This window comes from Fundulus heteroclitus, chromosome 2, assembly GCF_011125445.2.
Source record: "Fundulus heteroclitus isolate FHET01 chromosome 2, MU-UCD_Fhet_4.1, whole genome shotgun sequence".
Classification (NCBI taxonomy): domain Eukaryota; kingdom Metazoa; phylum Chordata; class Actinopteri; order Cyprinodontiformes; family Fundulidae; genus Fundulus; species Fundulus heteroclitus.
Genome location: NC_046362.1, coordinates 101960 through 119818, shown reverse-complemented (window position 1 = coordinate 119818; position 17859 = coordinate 101960). Strand labels below are relative to the sequence as shown.

General features: G+C 40.6%; 1 protein-coding gene across 8 annotated transcripts in view; it reads left to right on the top strand.

The window, feature by feature from the left end:
* Window positions 1-17859, top strand: part of ppp6r3 (protein phosphatase 6, regulatory subunit 3) — a 40670-nt gene that overhangs the window by 13035 nt on the left and 9776 nt on the right. For 2 of the 8 annotated variants that reach the window (XM_021312740.2, XM_012856261.3), the window contains exons 14-22: window positions 3998-4083; window positions 4632-4718; window positions 7487-7584; window positions 12966-13020; window positions 14109-14239; window positions 14731-14846; window positions 15019-15235; window positions 15336-15433; window positions 15589-15781. In XM_021312740.2, coding sequence (XP_021168415.1) covers window positions 3998-4083; window positions 4632-4718; window positions 7487-7584; window positions 12966-13020; window positions 14109-14239; window positions 14731-14846; window positions 15019-15235; window positions 15336-15433; window positions 15589-15781 — 1081 coding nt within the window. Of the gene's footprint in view, window positions 1-3997; window positions 4084-4631; window positions 4719-7486; window positions 7585-12965; window positions 13021-14108; window positions 14240-14730; window positions 14847-15018; window positions 15236-15335; window positions 15434-15588; window positions 15782-17520; window positions 17539-17859 lie in introns of all 8 variants that reach the window. The other 6 variants (XM_021312738.2, XM_021312737.2, XM_021312739.2 and 3 more) reach the window with 6 other exon arrangements.

The following is a 17859-nucleotide window of genomic DNA, read 5'->3' as shown; positions in this document are numbered from 1 at the left end:
TCGATAAAACTTCGATATAGACAGTTTTCCTTCCTTCCTTTCAGCCTGTCGTATTAGTTAATGCTACGGTCACTACTTCCTCTCGACCAATCGTAATCGCGGACCCAGGCACGCCGTCACAAAGCGCCGCCCTCTCAAACCACAACACAGAGCACGTGAATATGACGCAGAAAGGAGCGGCGGAGGAAACGGTCCCAAAACGGGGTTTTACTAGTTCGCCAGTCTGACCGAAATAAACCGCAGGGATTTGTAAAATTTGCAAGGAACCGGTAAAAACAAAGTCTGGTAACGCAACCAACTTGTTTCAGTACGTAAGCCGCTCAGCAGCGCGCACACCCGCAGCAGCGCGAGCTGTGTCAGCCCGCGCCGCTCCGCGTCTTCGTAGGAATCTTCTGGAAGTTCTTCCAAAGCAAAGCAGGTATAGCAGCCAAACTGGGCTCCCTTCTCTGTGATAAATATGACAAAGCGTCCAAGCGGCATAAGAACATCACACATGCAGTAACATGCTTCATAGTGATAGATATGCTGCTGTTGTCTGCAGTTGAAAAACCTGGCTTCAAACAATTACTCGCCACTCTTGATCCGCGTTATAAAGTTTCGGGATGCAAGTTTTTGTCTAACAGCGCTCCCTAAATTGTGCAACTAATTCAGGGAATCAGTGCAAAATGAGCTGCAATCTGTGTCCTCCCACGCAACAACCTCGGACCTCAGCCATGCGTCAGCCTCTCAATTATGAAACCTGAGGAGTAACTAGTGTACTATTCCCACCTAAATAGGCTATTTTATTTATGTATTTGGTATATTTATTTTGGTCATTTTACTGGTCACTTTAGTTTATTCTTTGTCAGTTTTTAATAACATAACTCAGGTCTCTTAAGTTATTTTTCTTTAAAAAAAAATCTGTTATGGTTTAAAAAGTTGGTTAAATAAAGATTTAAATGGAATTCTGTGTTTGTGTTCTTTATTAAAATTAAATCATTTAGCAATATCATAAAATGTCCAGGCAGAGCTGCACACAAAATATGGTTTTAAATATTTTCAATAATTATCGATATCGATCAATATGATTTTTTTTTATTTATTAATAAGCTTTTTTCTATAATGTCCAGCCCTAAGGCCAACTCTTATTGGAGGTTCCAGCTGGCCCCTGTCCTTTGTACCACTTAGGTTCTTTTTGAGTTAGTAGGTGCTGCAAAGGAGCGTCTAAAAGGAGCTCTGTGAATGTCTACAGCAGAAGTGTCAAACTCATTTTGGTTTAGGGGCCGCATACAGCTTAATCTGATCTCAAGAGGGCCACACGAGTAAACTGCAAGATTAAATAGAACTAATAAAAGTGGACTTGTTGATTTTTATATTAAATGAATTTCACTTTTACACAATATATTATGAATAACCTCAGCATTTTTAAGAAAAGTATGTGCAATTTCAGCAATACTTTTACTCAGTTAAACATTTACTTGTGCATTATACATAAGAACTGATCACAGTGATTATACAATGTTAAAAAACATTTATTTACATTTTTTGGAACTTAAAACCACTGTCCTGTATGACAAAATACATCAAACAGATAAAAATTAAGAAATTATTTAAAATCCATTTTCCACATCTGAAGCTCAATGCTACCACCTGCTGATTAAAACAGCGCCCCTCGTGGACAATATAGGAACTGGAGATTTTCAATTAAACGAAGTACATGTTTTTTTCAACAATTGTTTTATCATTCTCTTCCTTTTATCTCCTCTTTCTTTCACCTTTTATTTTTTTATTCTTGTTCTTCCTTTCCTTTCCTACCTTCCCATTGTAGTGTCCATATCATTTGAGATATTCCCCGCATGAATCATATTAAAACTATTCACATTCATAAATCAAGCCTGAGCACTATGGCAAAAGCCTTACTGCTCCACTTGTGAAAGTCAAATCTGATGAGCTCTTTTTGCAGTGCTTCCCGCAGGAATTTGCTTAGGCGAGCCGGTGAGTTGTCGGCCGGAACAAGTTTTGCGCGGATGACTGCCGGAGGGGGGGCTCGATGCAGACGCTGACGGTGAAGTCGACCTGCTTCTCGCTTCAAAGTATCCATGTATTTTTGCCTGTTTTTTCCCTGCCATTCCCTATATGCACGCGAGAAAGCAACAACAAAAAAAATGCGTGTTAACGTCAAGTAAACATGCAAGCATATCGAGTTAGTATTTTTTTTTTTATTTTTTTTTTTTGGAATGTTGGCGAGACGGTAGCGGCCTCACCAAGATAGTGCTGCGGGAAACACTGTCTATTTGGCATTAAGACAACAATTCTTATTGCCACATTGCCAGCAAGGACACTGGGAGAAAAAAAAAATCATTGTTGAATAATGATAATGCATTTAGTCACCGGGCCGGGTCTAAATTGCGGGCCGGATCCGGCCTGCGGGCCGTATGTTTGACACCCCTGGTCTACAGCCACAGTTTCTACCAGTGAACCTGCTCCAGTGGTTCTAGGAACTATGAGAAGACTGTTGACACCCTGTCTACTTTTAAGACTAGGCTTTCCTTTTTGACAAAACTTATAGTTCGAGTGGCTTATGTTACCCTGAGCTATCGCTATAGGTTTAGGTTGCTGGAGGACATCAGGATTTGTTTTTCTCACGCTGAGTTCTAGGGCTGAACGATTTTGGAAAATAATCTAATTGCGTTTATTTATTTTTTATCTTAATATTGCGATTTAATGTGATTTTTTTTTTTTTTTTTTTTTTTTTTTCCCAGTTTAATTTATCATGTCTTTTTAAACATATACAAACAACAAATCAATCTGTTTCATCGCTGTGCAAGATTGGGTGCTAAAAGAGCCGCTGCATCTCAACTTGGAGCAGAAATGATTGCGTTCTGCCTACAATTTATTAAAAAAAAAATTGCGATTTGATTTTGACTTTCCTCTGCATTAACCACAAGCAACAAAAATGGCCTCTAGATAAAGATGTTTGTAAATGAGGACTATTTAAAACAATAACTTTTAATGTTTTTATTAATCAGAATATTATTCAAGAGAACAGCTTTTAACTGATTTAGACATCAAGCCTTGTTGAACATAAAGTGCAACCAACCAACAAGTCTATGTATTAAACTGGTTGACCAGTACTTAATGCTATGGTGAGATTCCTGAAAGATTCTGGTAAAACAGTATGATTATATAAACTCTAAAACAAGTAATAAAATTAGATTATCTCACTGCTGCAACTGTCCTTCCTTCCATGTGGAGCAAACCCACTTCAAACATATTACCAAAGGACTCGTCTGATTCACTAATTGTTACATGGCCAAAAATCGCAGACCTCTGTGGTTTGGAAATTGCGGGGGTTTTTAATTCTGATTACATTGCAAATGTGATTAATAGTCAGCCCTACTGAGTTCTCCTACTGTTCTCCAATTTGCATTGTCTGTTGTTATTTTAACTTTTTGTTCTCAGTCATTTTTTTTTCTTCATAGTAGGTACATCCGGTCTGGCCTTCTGTTAGCTGTGACATCATCCTGGTTCTGCTGTAGGTTTTCCTCCCTGTTAAAGGGGAGTTTTCTTCTCCACTGTCGCTTCATGCATGCTCACTATGAGGGATTGCTGCAAAGCCATCAACAACGCAGACGACTGTCCACTGTGGCTCTACGCTCTTTCATGAGGAGTGAATGCTGCTTGATGCAATCTGCCGGGTTTCCTTAGATAGGAAACTTTATGACCAATCTGTCTGATTTGATTGAATTTGACTTTGTAATGTGCCTTGAGATGATGTTATGTTATGAATTGGCGCTATATAAATAAAATTTAATTGAAATATTGTGGTTGAAAAAGGTCTGCAAGTTACTAGAACTGTTGTCACATTTTAAGATTGATATTTAATGTTCTAAAATGTTAATTGCACTAAATATTGTTTGTGTTGCCTTTTACTGAAAACACTCCTAATCTCATCAAAGATGAGCAAGTAATCAACAATGATGTCAGAGTATTGCTTCTGATTGTGTGTGTGTGACAGAGCTACCCACGGAGGACCGAGAGAACTGGGAGGCATTTATTTCTGTGCAGCTTGCTGACACAAACAAGAGAAACACTGTTGACCTGGTGAGTTGCTAGTTCAACGCCGCCATGCACTCTGGCTGCAGGAATTGGATGGCATCATCTTGGTGTGATTTGACTGTAACCGTTTCAAGCTGTAAACTCATGTAGCGGATAGGGTTGTCACAATACTAAAACTTTAATCTCGTTTTCCATACTAAGAAAAATACTCAATATACCATTTTCCATACGGCGGCAACGTTGTTTGAAGGCACAGAGTTATTTAGGTTTAAGTGCAAAAAAGAATTTAACAAATGATAAACTATAATTTTCTTGATTATTGCAAAAGAGTAGGGGGACAATTCTATGCAGGATTGAAACTGAGAATTATAAAGAAAAGCAAAAACAAATAAATGGCTCAATTAATGTATCACTACACAGGAAGAAGTGAGTCAGTTTGAGAAAACATGGAGGGGTCAGTTTGTATCGATTTTAAAGCCAATCAGTACCTGACTAATTTTTTTGTATCCATTATATGGAGCTATTGGTTACTTTGACAATAAAGCTGAGCTATCAGCTGTTTGAAGGCTCACACCTGACCCTCTGTTTTGCAGGTGAACACTCATCACATCCATTCCTCCAGCGATGATGAGGTGGACTTTAAAGATGGTGGCTTTCACCAGGACTCTTCACTTCAGCAAGTAAGACACAATCTAATGTACCCCCATGTGTCCTAATCTTTCACAAACTGCTTCAAGTCATTTAGAATAGTAACAGCTCTATCCAGACTAGCTTTTTTTCTTTAGCTAAATTTATCTGACTTAGTTAGAAGTTCAGGAAACGAAGCTTATGCCAACTGTATGAATTGCATCACTTTAGTGCAATGACACACAGGTTGAACCAGGGTGGGCCAGTGACAATGCCTGTAGCAGTACGTCCCTCAGACTGATTCAGGATTTCCTGATTAGCTGGACCAACATCGCAGGCATGAGGCCAGTAGTGGTGATCAGATTTCCACCAGTGACTGCATCATATTGGGAACGGGTGGTTTCATTAACCAAGGAGTTCTTGTGAAATTAAATTAAACGTCTTTGTTCTATCACACCCGAAATATCATGTGCTCTCATTACTTCCTGTTCTCGTCACAGAATAGTAGTTATATTATGCTATTCTAGGGCTGGGCGATATGGAAAAATAAATCTCAACATTTTTATAAATGTATATTCATAAATATATGCAATATTTGTCTGGATATGTTTTTCTTTTCATACAGTCATTCTAAAAAGACATCTCTGAATCAAAGCTTAATCCCAAATGTCTCACAGGCACATTTTTAACAGATTAATATGGAAAACTGCTCTAAAAGAAGCTACTGGATTACATAAAAGTATCATTCTAATGCAACATAGACCATCTCCATATAAACGAGAACAGAACTACTAAAACTTCTGACAACTTTTGTAGTTTTCCTCATAGTTTGACAGTTAAGCAGTTTTCTTACCTGTCAAAGAGTCGGCTTCTTGCCATCAGAACGGCTGCAGTTCTCTGATAATCTTGCAGGAGGAGAAAGAAGCTAGAAGTCTGAGGAGATCATGATCGGTCATGGAGACTCCATAGGGAAGGTTGCTGCTCTGGAGCCCATAACTGAGGGAGTATCCTTGGTCCTCAGTTAGGACCGCCAATAAATCGGTTTGATCATGAATGATGAAATGTTTGGAAAATCTGGATTTTTTTTTTTTGGCAGCGCATTCCTTGTGCTTCCATCAAACTCTGCATTATCTCGGTCATGAAAGGGGAAGTTGTTTTTGTAATGGCATCCTATAGAGAATATATGTTTATGGAAATATATTGTAAAAATGGCTTTTTGACAAGATATGTTTTAGAAGTTAGTTTGAAGCTACACCAGTGAAGTGCAGCTTGTTCTTAGACATGTCCTCTAAACCAGCTGATTGTGTGACATCACTAGCAGCAAACGTTGTTTACACAGGCCGCCATCTTATTTTCTAAGCAGGTTTCACAGCCGGTGTTTAGTTTCACTTTGAATTCAGGTCAACTCCCAAACAAGAGGATTGAAATAAAAGCATATCTTTAAAAATTGTTTCTGTGATTTGGCTGCATGAAATGAGAGGGAGAAGAGAATAGATTCATCTGATTTGGTCAAAGATAATGAAGCTATATCACCAAGCCAAATCCTCAGTTTTATGAAAGAGAAATTATGGGTGGACGGATTGGATGATTAATGTTGTCCTCAGTGCGGCTAACAGAGACGCAGTTATTAGGCTGATTTGTTAAAGAGCTTTTATGCTGACCTAAGCGCTGCTGGATTTTGGCCGGTGTTCCCTGTCATCTCCAGCAGTCAGGACTCACATGGCCTTCTGGTCTTATTGGAACCTGACGCAGGATGCTGCCAACATGCTGTCTGTTGAGTTGGCTACTTATTGCGCATGCCCAGCTCATATCTGGGGGCTCTCACTCTTTAGTCATTTTTTTCCCTATTCTGTCATTAATGAGATTGGGCTGCAGTGAACTGTCAGTGTTCAGATAAGTCACAGATCTGCATTTTTTCCAGAACATTGGTTATTGTCTGATTTTCCTCATCTGTTCTGATCTTTACGGTTTTGTAGTTAAACAGCCAGAAGGAATCTTGGCTGTTGCTGAGCTTTGGTTTTGGACCTGCTAAAGGTCACCCCCTCTATTACTGTTGAAAGAAGGGAGTCCTGCTTCCAGGTTCACCACTTGCTGCATTATAGGGTTCAACATTATGTCATTGACTAAGAAGGGATTTTACACATTATATTTAAAATGTATAGACATATTTTAGGTCATCCAGCAGCAACAGGAGGTTCTTCAGTTGTTCACTGTGTGGATTGTCACTGGCCCAGCCCTGTTTGAGGCAGTGTGTGATGTCAGTAAAAGCCAGTATGATGCTCCCTGATGTGTGAAATCATCTCAACTCTGATCAGCCGGAAATGGGACCATTAAGACTTCCGTTTTCTTGCATTCGTAAGACGCCGGGGTGAGCTGTCCCAGTCCATCCTAAACCCGCATGGCAGCAAGAGAACCTGCTGACCTTTCTGGATTCACAAATGTCAGCAATCTCAGCTAGAGCGCCTTTAGGGTGCATTATGGAGGCTCAAACCTCAAAGAAATCTGATTACTACACAAACACTTCTCTAGCCTCATTTTCTAAATGACAAGTTTTCACATTCTTGAACCTTTAATAGAAAAGCGGCTTTCTAGGGCTGAAGGCCTGCCTGACCTGAGGGTTGAAATGATTTCCAAACTATTAATTCTATTTCCTAGTTAGTCTTCAGTCACAATAGCAGCTTCTGCTAGAATTGATGTTGCATTGTGCTGTTCTGTTATAACAGCAATTGTGATCCATCTGTATAGTTTTGTACTGCAAGTAATGACTAGCTGTGTGTAGAGCCAAGACTATATCATTATCGCTGGTCCTGGGTCTTGCCAGGCCTTTTCTGATTATCAGATGCAACAAATGACGTCCAATTTTATTGAGCAGTTCGGCTTCAATGACGAAGAGTTTGCTGACCAGGACGATGTTGTGGAGTAAGTATTCCCCCGCATTTATATTACTGTCCTGTCTAGCACAGACACTAAAGACATCATAAAGCCGGTGGATAAGGTCCATACATTTAGTGTCAAGTATCACTTTCAAATTTTTTTAGAAGTAGAAAATATTTGAACTTGGTTTCAGATGAGAAAAATGGAGATTCTTCCTCCACTGTATGATGCCGATTTCCGCTAATATGGCCGCCACAGTTCCTCCCATCCTATCCACCTCTTGTGTTGTCTTTTGCTGTCTGGAGCTTGTTTCTGCCTTGTGGGAGTTGGTTGGGGTCAATCTATACCTTAGCAGTGGTAGAAGAGCTTGTGGAGAGAGCTGGCAGCTGAAGGGGGTTGAGGAACACTTGCTTCTCTTCACATTGGGAAGATCTGCAGCCTTTTTCTTTCTTCTGCTCAGAATAATCAACAGTTATTAAGCATTGACTTCAACTCCTTGATGGGGGATAGTAAAATTAAAAGCACATGTCGTTCCAGGGTTAATCTGATTTAATGATATTGAGGTGTGGGTTATGTTCTGATGTCTATTTCTTTTTCTTTTTGTCCAAATCTTTAAATAAATCTAACTGGAGTATTAAAAACAGCACATATAAAGCTTTGATTTCTGATTACCATGACTGATGAAACAGTTTCCTTTGGTTTAAGTCAGAGCTACAGCCCAGGTGACTACAATTGATCTGTTGAAGAGCCGGAGCTAGTGGTGGTACAAACACTGAGGAAGCATCAGCACCAGTTTAACACTGTGGAACCTGTTAGGTAGAAAAGTCCTGACCAGGTTGCTTAAGCCCCATTTACCCCGGCTCCATTTGGCCCGGCTCTACTCTGCTCTGCACGCATTTCAAATACAGTTTTGTTTGTTTTTTCAGCCCCAGCTATGATGAGAGCAATATAGGTGACCTTAACCTACATTGTTCACTGATTGGCCGAGTCTGAAGAGAAACCAGAAGGTTTCCTCCAAGGAAGTCCTGAAAAAGTTGAAGTGACGATATTAATATTAAAAACCACTATTTAATAGCTGCACAGTGAACAAACACTACCGCCTAGAGGTGGGACTAAAGCCACTCACGGGAGGCGTTCGCCGCCTTTCGGCTATACCGGCGGGGGGGTTCTCTCAATTCAGGGGCTGCATCATTCAAAGGGCCCGGTCGACGGGGCCAGTTCCTTTGTTGGTTGCAAAAAAGAGTAGACAGGAAGAGATGGGCTTGTGAATTGGGATGGTCTAGCCTCCACTGGCTGTCCCCGCCCTTACCTCAGAGAAACCCGAGACAACCATGAAGCAGCTGTGAAGCTAAACAAATGGAGCCTGGATTTTAATCCTGCTGTCTCCACTGTAGATAACTATATTTTCTCCTTTACATATCCACGATGGCTCACAGTATTTTGTTTAAAAAGTGTTTTTATTGTATTTATTCCCATTCATTAATCAGCCAAATGTTCACTAATCTTTCATCAATATATAAATAGACCACTAAATAAAATTCCTTGATGATATGTGTAATTTAAAGTATACTATGCAACCGGGGTTGATTTTCCAGCGAGGCTCCCCCCAGAGGGTGAAAGTAAAAGTGCACTGTAGTAAAGATGCTCAGCTGTTCTGGTTTCCCCGTCAAGCCAGGCGCGGTTGTTTTGAGTTTAGCAGACAGGCGAACGCAACGAAAAGTAAAAAAAACGGCAGTACAAACAATGTACAAAGTATGAACATCAGGCTTCCCGCAGCGCTATTTTAAAATAGCGCTGCCGCCTCGCCAACATTCAAAAAAAAATAAAAATAATAATAATAATAATAATAAAAAAACTTGATATGCTTGCATTATTTGACGTTAACACACGTCGTGTGCATATAGTGAATGGCAGGGCAAAAACACATGGAGTTCTCATCGTAAAGCAAGACCGACTCTCGCGGTCTTGCACGAGACTTCTGAGCCTGTGGGTGCGGGCCGAGGGCTCTTGCAATAGCGTACCGCGAGCAAGCTATTTTTAGAAACGTAACGTCACGATAACGTCACATCACGTGGTACGCAGTAGGGCAAACTTGCATAGTCCGCCGCTCTTTCGCTGTAAAAGAGACGTGCGTTACCCTTGGTTTTACTCGTTAAAACGACTGCTTTTTCCAAATCTAAGACCATGGTTTTTAAACATTGTTGCTATGGAACGTGCAACAGCGACTCGAGGTACGCTGATCGGCCGCATATGAAGGATGTTTTCTTCAAGACTGCCAAGGAGAAATGTGCGTGCTGGGTACACCGGTGCGGTCGGCCTACACAACAGTTCAACCCGGAAAAGGTTACCAAATTCACCTACATATATAGCAAGCATTTTGTCGGAGGAAAGGGCCCAACCGAAGAACATCCTGACCCAATTCCAGCGACATCAAGTAGTGAACAGGTAGGAGTATTTTGGTGGCCGACATGTTAATAATGAAGCGCCTGCTACCATGATAGCATATAGGCTATCATGGTAGCAGGCGCTAACATGATACCCTGCTACCAGGATAGCCTACTCAAAAACATTTCAAATAAGACAAACATTAAACATATACCAATCCCTGGACGGTGATTACAAACAGAAAAAAAACGGCCGATGACGCCATGAATGCCGCGCAGGAAAAAAAACAAGGCTTACCGTTCGATCAACTCGGCCCGTTTTCCGGTCTTTTTAAGCCCTCGACACTCAAGCCATCGTTTCAGCTGAAGGTTGGTGTGTTCTTCGACAGTGAGACCAGTAAACCGTGTGCCTGGGACATCGTCTTGGGAAAGTTTAATGGCTGCAAAGTCGGTCATATCGCTGTTTCTGTTGCGCGTGTAATAGCTGGTTGCTACGGGCGTTCTCTACCTGTATGCCCTACCTAAGCGGCAAAAGGGGCGTTGCTCTTGAGACGGTGACGTCACGTGCGCGGTACGCTATTGCAAGTGCGGTATTTCCCCCACAGACCACCAGGGCGGCCGAGAAAACCTTTGTTCGATCTGAAATGACTCATTTAATCATCCAAAACGGTATGGAACACATTAATTAACTGAAAAATGTTGCATAGCATGCCTTTAATACTAACCTTATAACTTTCTTAGCATAATTTAAATCAATTTATTTGCAGAGAAGAATAATGATGGATTAGCCAAGTATTGACATTAGATATCTGATATCTGAATTATTTCTGCTTTTAACTCACTGCGGAAAGCCAGCAGGAGTAGGAAAGCAATGTGCCGGTAGAGAGGCGTTCTCTCTCAGTACAGCCAGCCTCAGCCGCCCGGTCAGCTAAAAGCTGACAAGGCGAGCCGGCTGTGGTGCAGCAGTAGACATGTCCAAACTAGAGCTGCAACAACAAATCGATAAAAAGTTTCAATTAAACGCGTTGGCCGCGAATTTCATCACTGATTCGTTGTTGCGGAAGCAAGTCTTGCGGGCCAAAGTCGTGCTTCGGGTGGTATTTAGATGGACGCTGATCGGATTATGGATCATAAACCTGCCCTCTAAGTTAGACTACAATTTCATTCTGGTGATAATTTGTAAATTAAGCTTTAAGTTTTAATTTGCTGACAAAGTCTGAGTGAAGGTACTGTATGGGAGAGAGGAGCAGCGCTCTAAACTAAACTTTCAGGAATCGAGAGTCTTTATTGTTGTTATGTAATCATAATGAAATTTTGGTGAGACACTAAGAATGATAAGAGGCAGACCCAAACTCAAAACACTTACAGAAAGAGACATAAGCATCCCTAAAGGACACGTTAAAAAAATGTAAAACCCTCAGAAGAAATAAAGTATTTAATATCTAGCACCACTTTTTGACTATTCGAAGAAAAATTAGAAAACGTATAGAATAAATGTCCTTGGAAGTAAAATATGCACATAGACAAATGTAGCATGTAGTATTTACATAAAATGCAGCTTGTGCTGAAACATTCTATGAAATGGACTGGAGGTTTATTTGATTGTCAGAAGGGCTGTTTTTGCACTGGTTTCATTATGTATTTCTTCCCTAGGTGCACTAGAACAAGGGTGAGGTTCAACCAAACTGCTCTGACACCCCAGTTTTTACAGCTTTACTTTTGTTGTGTTAAATCACTGCTCATATAGACATTGACTATTAAATGATTGACTAACAATCTAGTCAACATAAAGTTCTTTATTTAAAGCAAAAATATGTGTTACCTAATATTATTGTAACAGAACACCTAATTAGCAACTTGTTTTTTGTTCGCTTATTTGCTCTTTCAGTCCAAATGTTCTATTTTGGAAAAGAGAAATGGAAATAAAACATTTTTTTTCTCGTCCGATTCATGGATTAATTGGAAAAAATAATCATAATAAAATAATGGTTAGTTGCAGCTCTAGTCCATGAAGGATCCACTGGACCTATCCTTCAAACTGGGGAAAAGACACATTTGTCAGCCACATTTGAAGGAGTCCTTAACTGGGACAGCCTTTGTTGCACCACTGTGATGCAATCATCCTATAAATGCAGCCTTCAAAGGATGCAGCCCCTGAACTAAGACACATCCCTGGTCTGTTGAAAACCAACAGGAGCCAAATTAACGACAGCATCTAATGGTGTTCCCATACAGTTGGTGAGGAGCTGAGGGTTTTCCTAATGACGTGAAGAACAGATGAGCCTCTTTCTCTGAAGGTTCCCAAACACTGGAACCAAGGCAATGAGCAATTAAAGCTTGATCGTTTACTGAGATGACTTTAATCTGAATCCTCACATTACAACTTTAAAGATGAACACAAGTCACCATGCTAGCCAGAGTTAGAACCGCTACTAAGGACTCAAAGCACCTTTGTTTTTACAGATGTAAAGGTTTGTTTGGTTCTATGACCGAATAATCTTGTTTTCAAGAGGTTGCACAATTGAAACCCAGGAAACCACTTTCCTCTAATCTCCCTCTAACTTGCTTTGATGGAGCCTTTGCAAGTTATTAATCTGCCATTACCTGCAGTCCTGATCTTTATTATTATTTAGGTCTGCATGTAAAGTGATGTTTTTTTCCTGTCTCCCTTCTACTGTGGGCTATGCAGAGATGTTTGTTTCTGTGCGCCTGATAAACGATTCTTGTGATGTACTTTTAAGGATTAATTTCTTGTTCTACATTTGTAGTCCTAGATGTTAGTAGTAGAGGATGAGGAGAAACTGTGTCATCTCAGCAGCTTGGGAACTGACAGCAAGAGCTGGAAGAAATGCTCTGGAAACACTTGTGTATTTTAGGAAATGTCTTTAAGGTAGTCAGTTCTCTCACTTGTGTTGTTGTTGCTCTGCATGTGTCATGAATATGTTCATCCTGGTATGTTATACACACCTAGCATTGTGTTGCCATGGCGATGCCCAAGGTATGGGCATGATAACTAAACTTAATTTCTTCTTCACATTGCAGTATTCCCTTTGATAGAATATCAGACATCAACTTTTCCCTGAATACAAATGAAAGTGTAAGTACTTTAAATATTGATCCTACATCTATAATAAGGGGGAACTTGTCCTGAGCTATGTTTACACTGCCGGTACATTGGTCCATATATTATCTGTATCTATCCTTTTTTATTTTTGTTTTTGAATGGTCTAAACAGCTCAAATAAAGCTTTTCCTTCTTCATTTTGTTCCTAAATTCAACCCATGCCACTGTTTTCTATATGGTCCTAAATGAGACACATATATCTTATTTTCCAAAGCAGCTTCAGTCTAAACGGTCATGTTGCATTCCATCCTACGTTTCCACCATGTAAGACAGATTCATTGTTGGGTTGGAGGAGGCAGAAAGAAGCCTTCAGCAGGCTGATGGAAAGGCTGCTCAGATGTGGGTCCCGTTAATAACATGCCCATCTACTTTCAGTTACTGGAGATGCTCTTCCAGTCAAGTCTTGCCTCAGTGTTTATGCAGATGGTCATCATGTTACCATACCATGCTTTTTTATGTAGCTCTTTAAACACACAGCATATGGTTGAACACAACAAAAACAATTACACCAAAACAATTAAAATCCCTACGAACTCAACAATTAATGTTCATTTCACTCCGGGTTAAAAATGTTGCCGGCTCTGATTGCCCAACTTGTAAATTGATACCGACACTGGCACCCATATTTATTACATATTATACATAACAGCCAGCTGAGTGTGATGTCATCTTCTGTACTTTGTGGGCTTTAGACTGAATGCACTGATGGAGCTGAATGAACATTAAAGAAATACTCAGTCAGCAAAAAATCTGAGCTGCAGATGTAGATGTTGCCTCATTTGTTCAGCAGCTGATGCCACAGGAAATCTGGAAAGAATAGCAGTACTGTAACTTTAAATTGATCCAATGAATCGAAGCGGCATGAAAACTAAAGGCTGTTTTTTTTTTTTTCCCAATTATTAAATATTTTTAAGTATTGCAGTTTAGAAATGGCAGGTCAGTAAAATTAATGGTCACTAAGCCCAGGACTGATGGGGTTCTGCTGGTTAGGTTCTGTGAGCCTTTGCTATAAGCTCATTTAGATTTTCTAACCATGTAGCATATGTCTGTGTTTTTTCTCAGGCAAATATAGCGTTGTTTGAGGCACGCTGCAAGGAAAAAATCCAGCAGTTTGAGGATGCTGGTTCAGACGAGGAGGATATCTGGAATGAAAAAGATGTCACCTTTGTTCCAGAGGCACAGAGACGTCCAAGGTGAGCCGAGAAAGCACACTGCTTCGCTTTGTCACTCCAATGGTACATTGCAACGAAGTGGTTCTTCTGCATTTAAGCAGTGGGCAGCTGTCTGGGGCGGCAGGTCTTGCTCAGGGACCCAGAGTGGCATTCTGGGGTTCGAACTGAGTATTTCCAGCCTTCTCAGAAAGCGCCCGGTTCCAACCCTACTGCTAATTCTCAGCTGTTGAATTGTACGGGGGGGAAAGAAAGTGTGGGTGGTTTCATACATCTGAAAATGTTTTTAGTTAAGTGGTGAAAGAAACAACTGTTTGAAACAAGGACAAAGGAAGGCTTTTACTCCCCATGTTTGGTGATAATGGCTGATGCGTTCATCAATTCACCTTTAGTTGAACAATTAGGTGGCAACCAGCAAACACTAGGCTTAATGCCTGTCTGCTCTGAGTCTGTGCAGTCTGTGTCGTCCTTTTCTGTTCGTTGAAGTGAAACTCTGCACCTGTGTCTTTTTTCAGGAGTTCAGGCAGCACCGACAGCGAGGAGAGCACTGACTCTGAGGAAGAGGACACAAAGAGAGATCCTTTTGAGCCCTGTAACCCAGGCACAGATGACCGCATGGAGGTAGACACAGGTTGGTGCAGCACTGACTCCCAGCAGTGGCGCAGTCAGACACACACATTCTTCACGTTGCTCCTAGAATGGTAATAGTCATTTACTCAAGTTAGGGATTAGCAGCATTACTTTGCCATGCACCTTATGTACTATTATCTTTTTCTTTTGACTGAATTTGTTTTTATTTGAAGCACCAGTGTGGACGGCCAACTTTGATGACATTCCCATGGATACGGGCACGTCAGCAGCTGCTGTCTCCAGCCCCAGCAAGCCTGATGCATCCTCTCCTTTGTCTTCTACCACAGAGGTTCCCACAGAGGCAACATGGAACTCCTCTGTTGCACCTGCAGCATCAGCATCCAACTCGGAGACAGGCTGGGCAGATTTCTCCAGTTTCTCTCCCATCTGGTACAACCTCTGATGCCTTTGATCCAGCTTGTGGCTGCAGCTCTTACTGTTAATGCATAGGAATGCTTTTTTTCCCCTAAATAGACCTTTCTGTTTTCAGTCCCAAAGACCCTTTAAGGTGCAACTCTCCTGTTGCTATGGAAACCAGCGTAGAAACCATAGACCCTCTGGGGGTTAATGCACCAATGCGTCCCGATGGTGAGTTGTGTACACGTTCCTATCTGTGTCACAGATCACCCCCTGAAAACCACAGTTAACGTTGAGTGTGTTTGCCTTTGTGTCGGTGTCCTATGAGATGTTTTGGTTTGATATAGTAACCAACCATGCTCACTAGCCTTTGTTGCGTCTTTCAGAATGTGACGGTTGGTTGGGAGGCGATGTGGTTTTACCCTCGTCCTCATCGAAGGACTGTGAGAGATCTACGGTGGTGGAAGGAACATCCAGTCTGGAGCAGCGGAGTATTACAGAGACCGTTATCAACGGTTCTATGAAGGAAACTGTCAGTCTAACAGTTGATGCCAAGACTGAAACAGCCGTTTTTAAGAGGTTCGCCTACCACATCCACCCAATACTATCACATTCTGCTAAGAACTTATCAATGTTAGGGAGTTGACAGTGAGGTTGCAATTTGGGGTTCAAAGCCTACCCCGCCTTATTTTTCTTCTTAAACAATTAAAAACAAAACATCCCAACACAATGGGTCAGAAATTAAACTTTTACTGTTTCCTCTTAATGTATGAAGCCATCGCTGTCAGGTTTTTAGACATCCCAAAAGCAAAAGATGAATGTTCACATGTTCTCCCTCTGGAAAGACAGCACATTACTTTTGGCTAGTCATCAACAATAAACTACAATCAATAAACGTGGTTCAATAGTAAAAAAAAAAAAAAAAGTAGTGAATAAAATTTAAAAAGAACAACAGTTTTCCTTCCTTTTCCATTCTAGCCTGTCATGTAGGTTAACACTACAGTCATTATATCCACTCTACCGATTACAAACGCAGACCCAGGAAAAGCTCCTTCACCAAGGTTCAGAGAGTTCAGAGAGCATGTGTTCTTTCTTTCTTTTCTTTAACAGTTTTGGTAAAAAGTTGAACAAAGGGTTGCTTGTTTTAGTGATTGAAAAAGGTCATTAAGCAACAGCATAAAATGGTCTTGGCTGCACTAAAAATATTTGTTTTGAAATTTTTGATAATTATTATTATCAATCAATATGGCTTCTATTTTATCAATATGCTTTTTTTCTATATCGTCCAAGTACAGAAGTGTGCTGTATCACAAAATGTTAGGTTTTTTTTCTACAAGACTCATTCCCAATGAGTGACGCTGGGTTAGCTTAGTATTTGAGGTTTAAAAGCTCAGATTTGCCTTTCTGACCCTCTTGTGTTAGACAATGAATCATTCTTTCATTGAGGCTAAATAATAGTGTTGTGAAGCCTTTCAATGATTGATTGTTGTTCACATTGGGAGCATGATTGGGAGATAGCATCTGCTACACAGCTGTGCAGTTAAACATCATTTCACTGTTATTTCAAGTTAAAACCTAAATAATTGGTCTGTCTTTTTAGCATCCTATATTGAATGATTAGCAGTTAGCATTACTAAAGTAGTCTTATTTCCAAAAGTCTGTAACCATTCCCTAACTAGCAGGTCTCATAACAAACAGATCTGGACTCTCTGTATGGATAAAACATAACAAGTTTTTTTTTTTTCTTGAAGTTTTCCTGTTTTTAGCTTACTGGCACCAAGTGAGAACAGCTGATAGGCCTCAGTATAAAATCCAGGCTTTGTAGAAGCTTATAACCAATTTGGTGCTACAAACGTTTCACTGATGCTGAAAATGCCTGAGCCGTCTTCCATCAGTAACGATATCCACACTGAAGAGTGTTACTGCAGCCAGTAGGAGCTTAACTGTAGGGCATCCACAAATAGGAAAGAGATTTTTAATCCAGAAAACCAGTTTCCAGTCATGGCTGACCACCACTCTAGTCCTCTGTGCATCTCTAGTTATTAGAAACTGAAGATGATTTTTATACAAACTTTAGGACTGCCAACCCTCTTCAGCCCCTATAAGGGGCAGTTCATTTAAAAACAGAAACCCCAGAAATAGTGAAAATGAGCTGTTTTCCAGTTGGTAGTCCTCCGTCCCGCTGTCCTGTTGTTGATGCTGCATTTTGCTGTCTTATCTGTCTCAGTGAACCACAGTGTAATGTAATTTAATGAACAACACTCACAGTCTGAGCTTCCCCTCTCTCTCTTGCTGTGCGTTGTGGGTGTGGTCTTCAGAGTGTTGAAATCTTATCGGTATGTACAGCCAATCAGAGATGAGCCTGCAGCCGTAATGTAGTCTTGTTGTCACGTCAACCACCAACTTGTCTGTCCCAGTTTTATCTATGGTTTGATTTTCTTTGTTATTTCATTATCTCCATTCTGCATGTGTTTCTACCAAAGCTGTGTCCCCAAGTGCTCTTTGTTTAGTTAGTTTTGGCTCCATTTTTTTCAGTTGGCTCGTCTCTAAACTGCTGAAGCCATCAAGAGCACTGAATTCAAATGCTAGCAAGTTGCTCAAATGTCCTCAAACTCCTGATAGATGAAACTTAAAAACCAAAGGCTTTAAAATGTTTA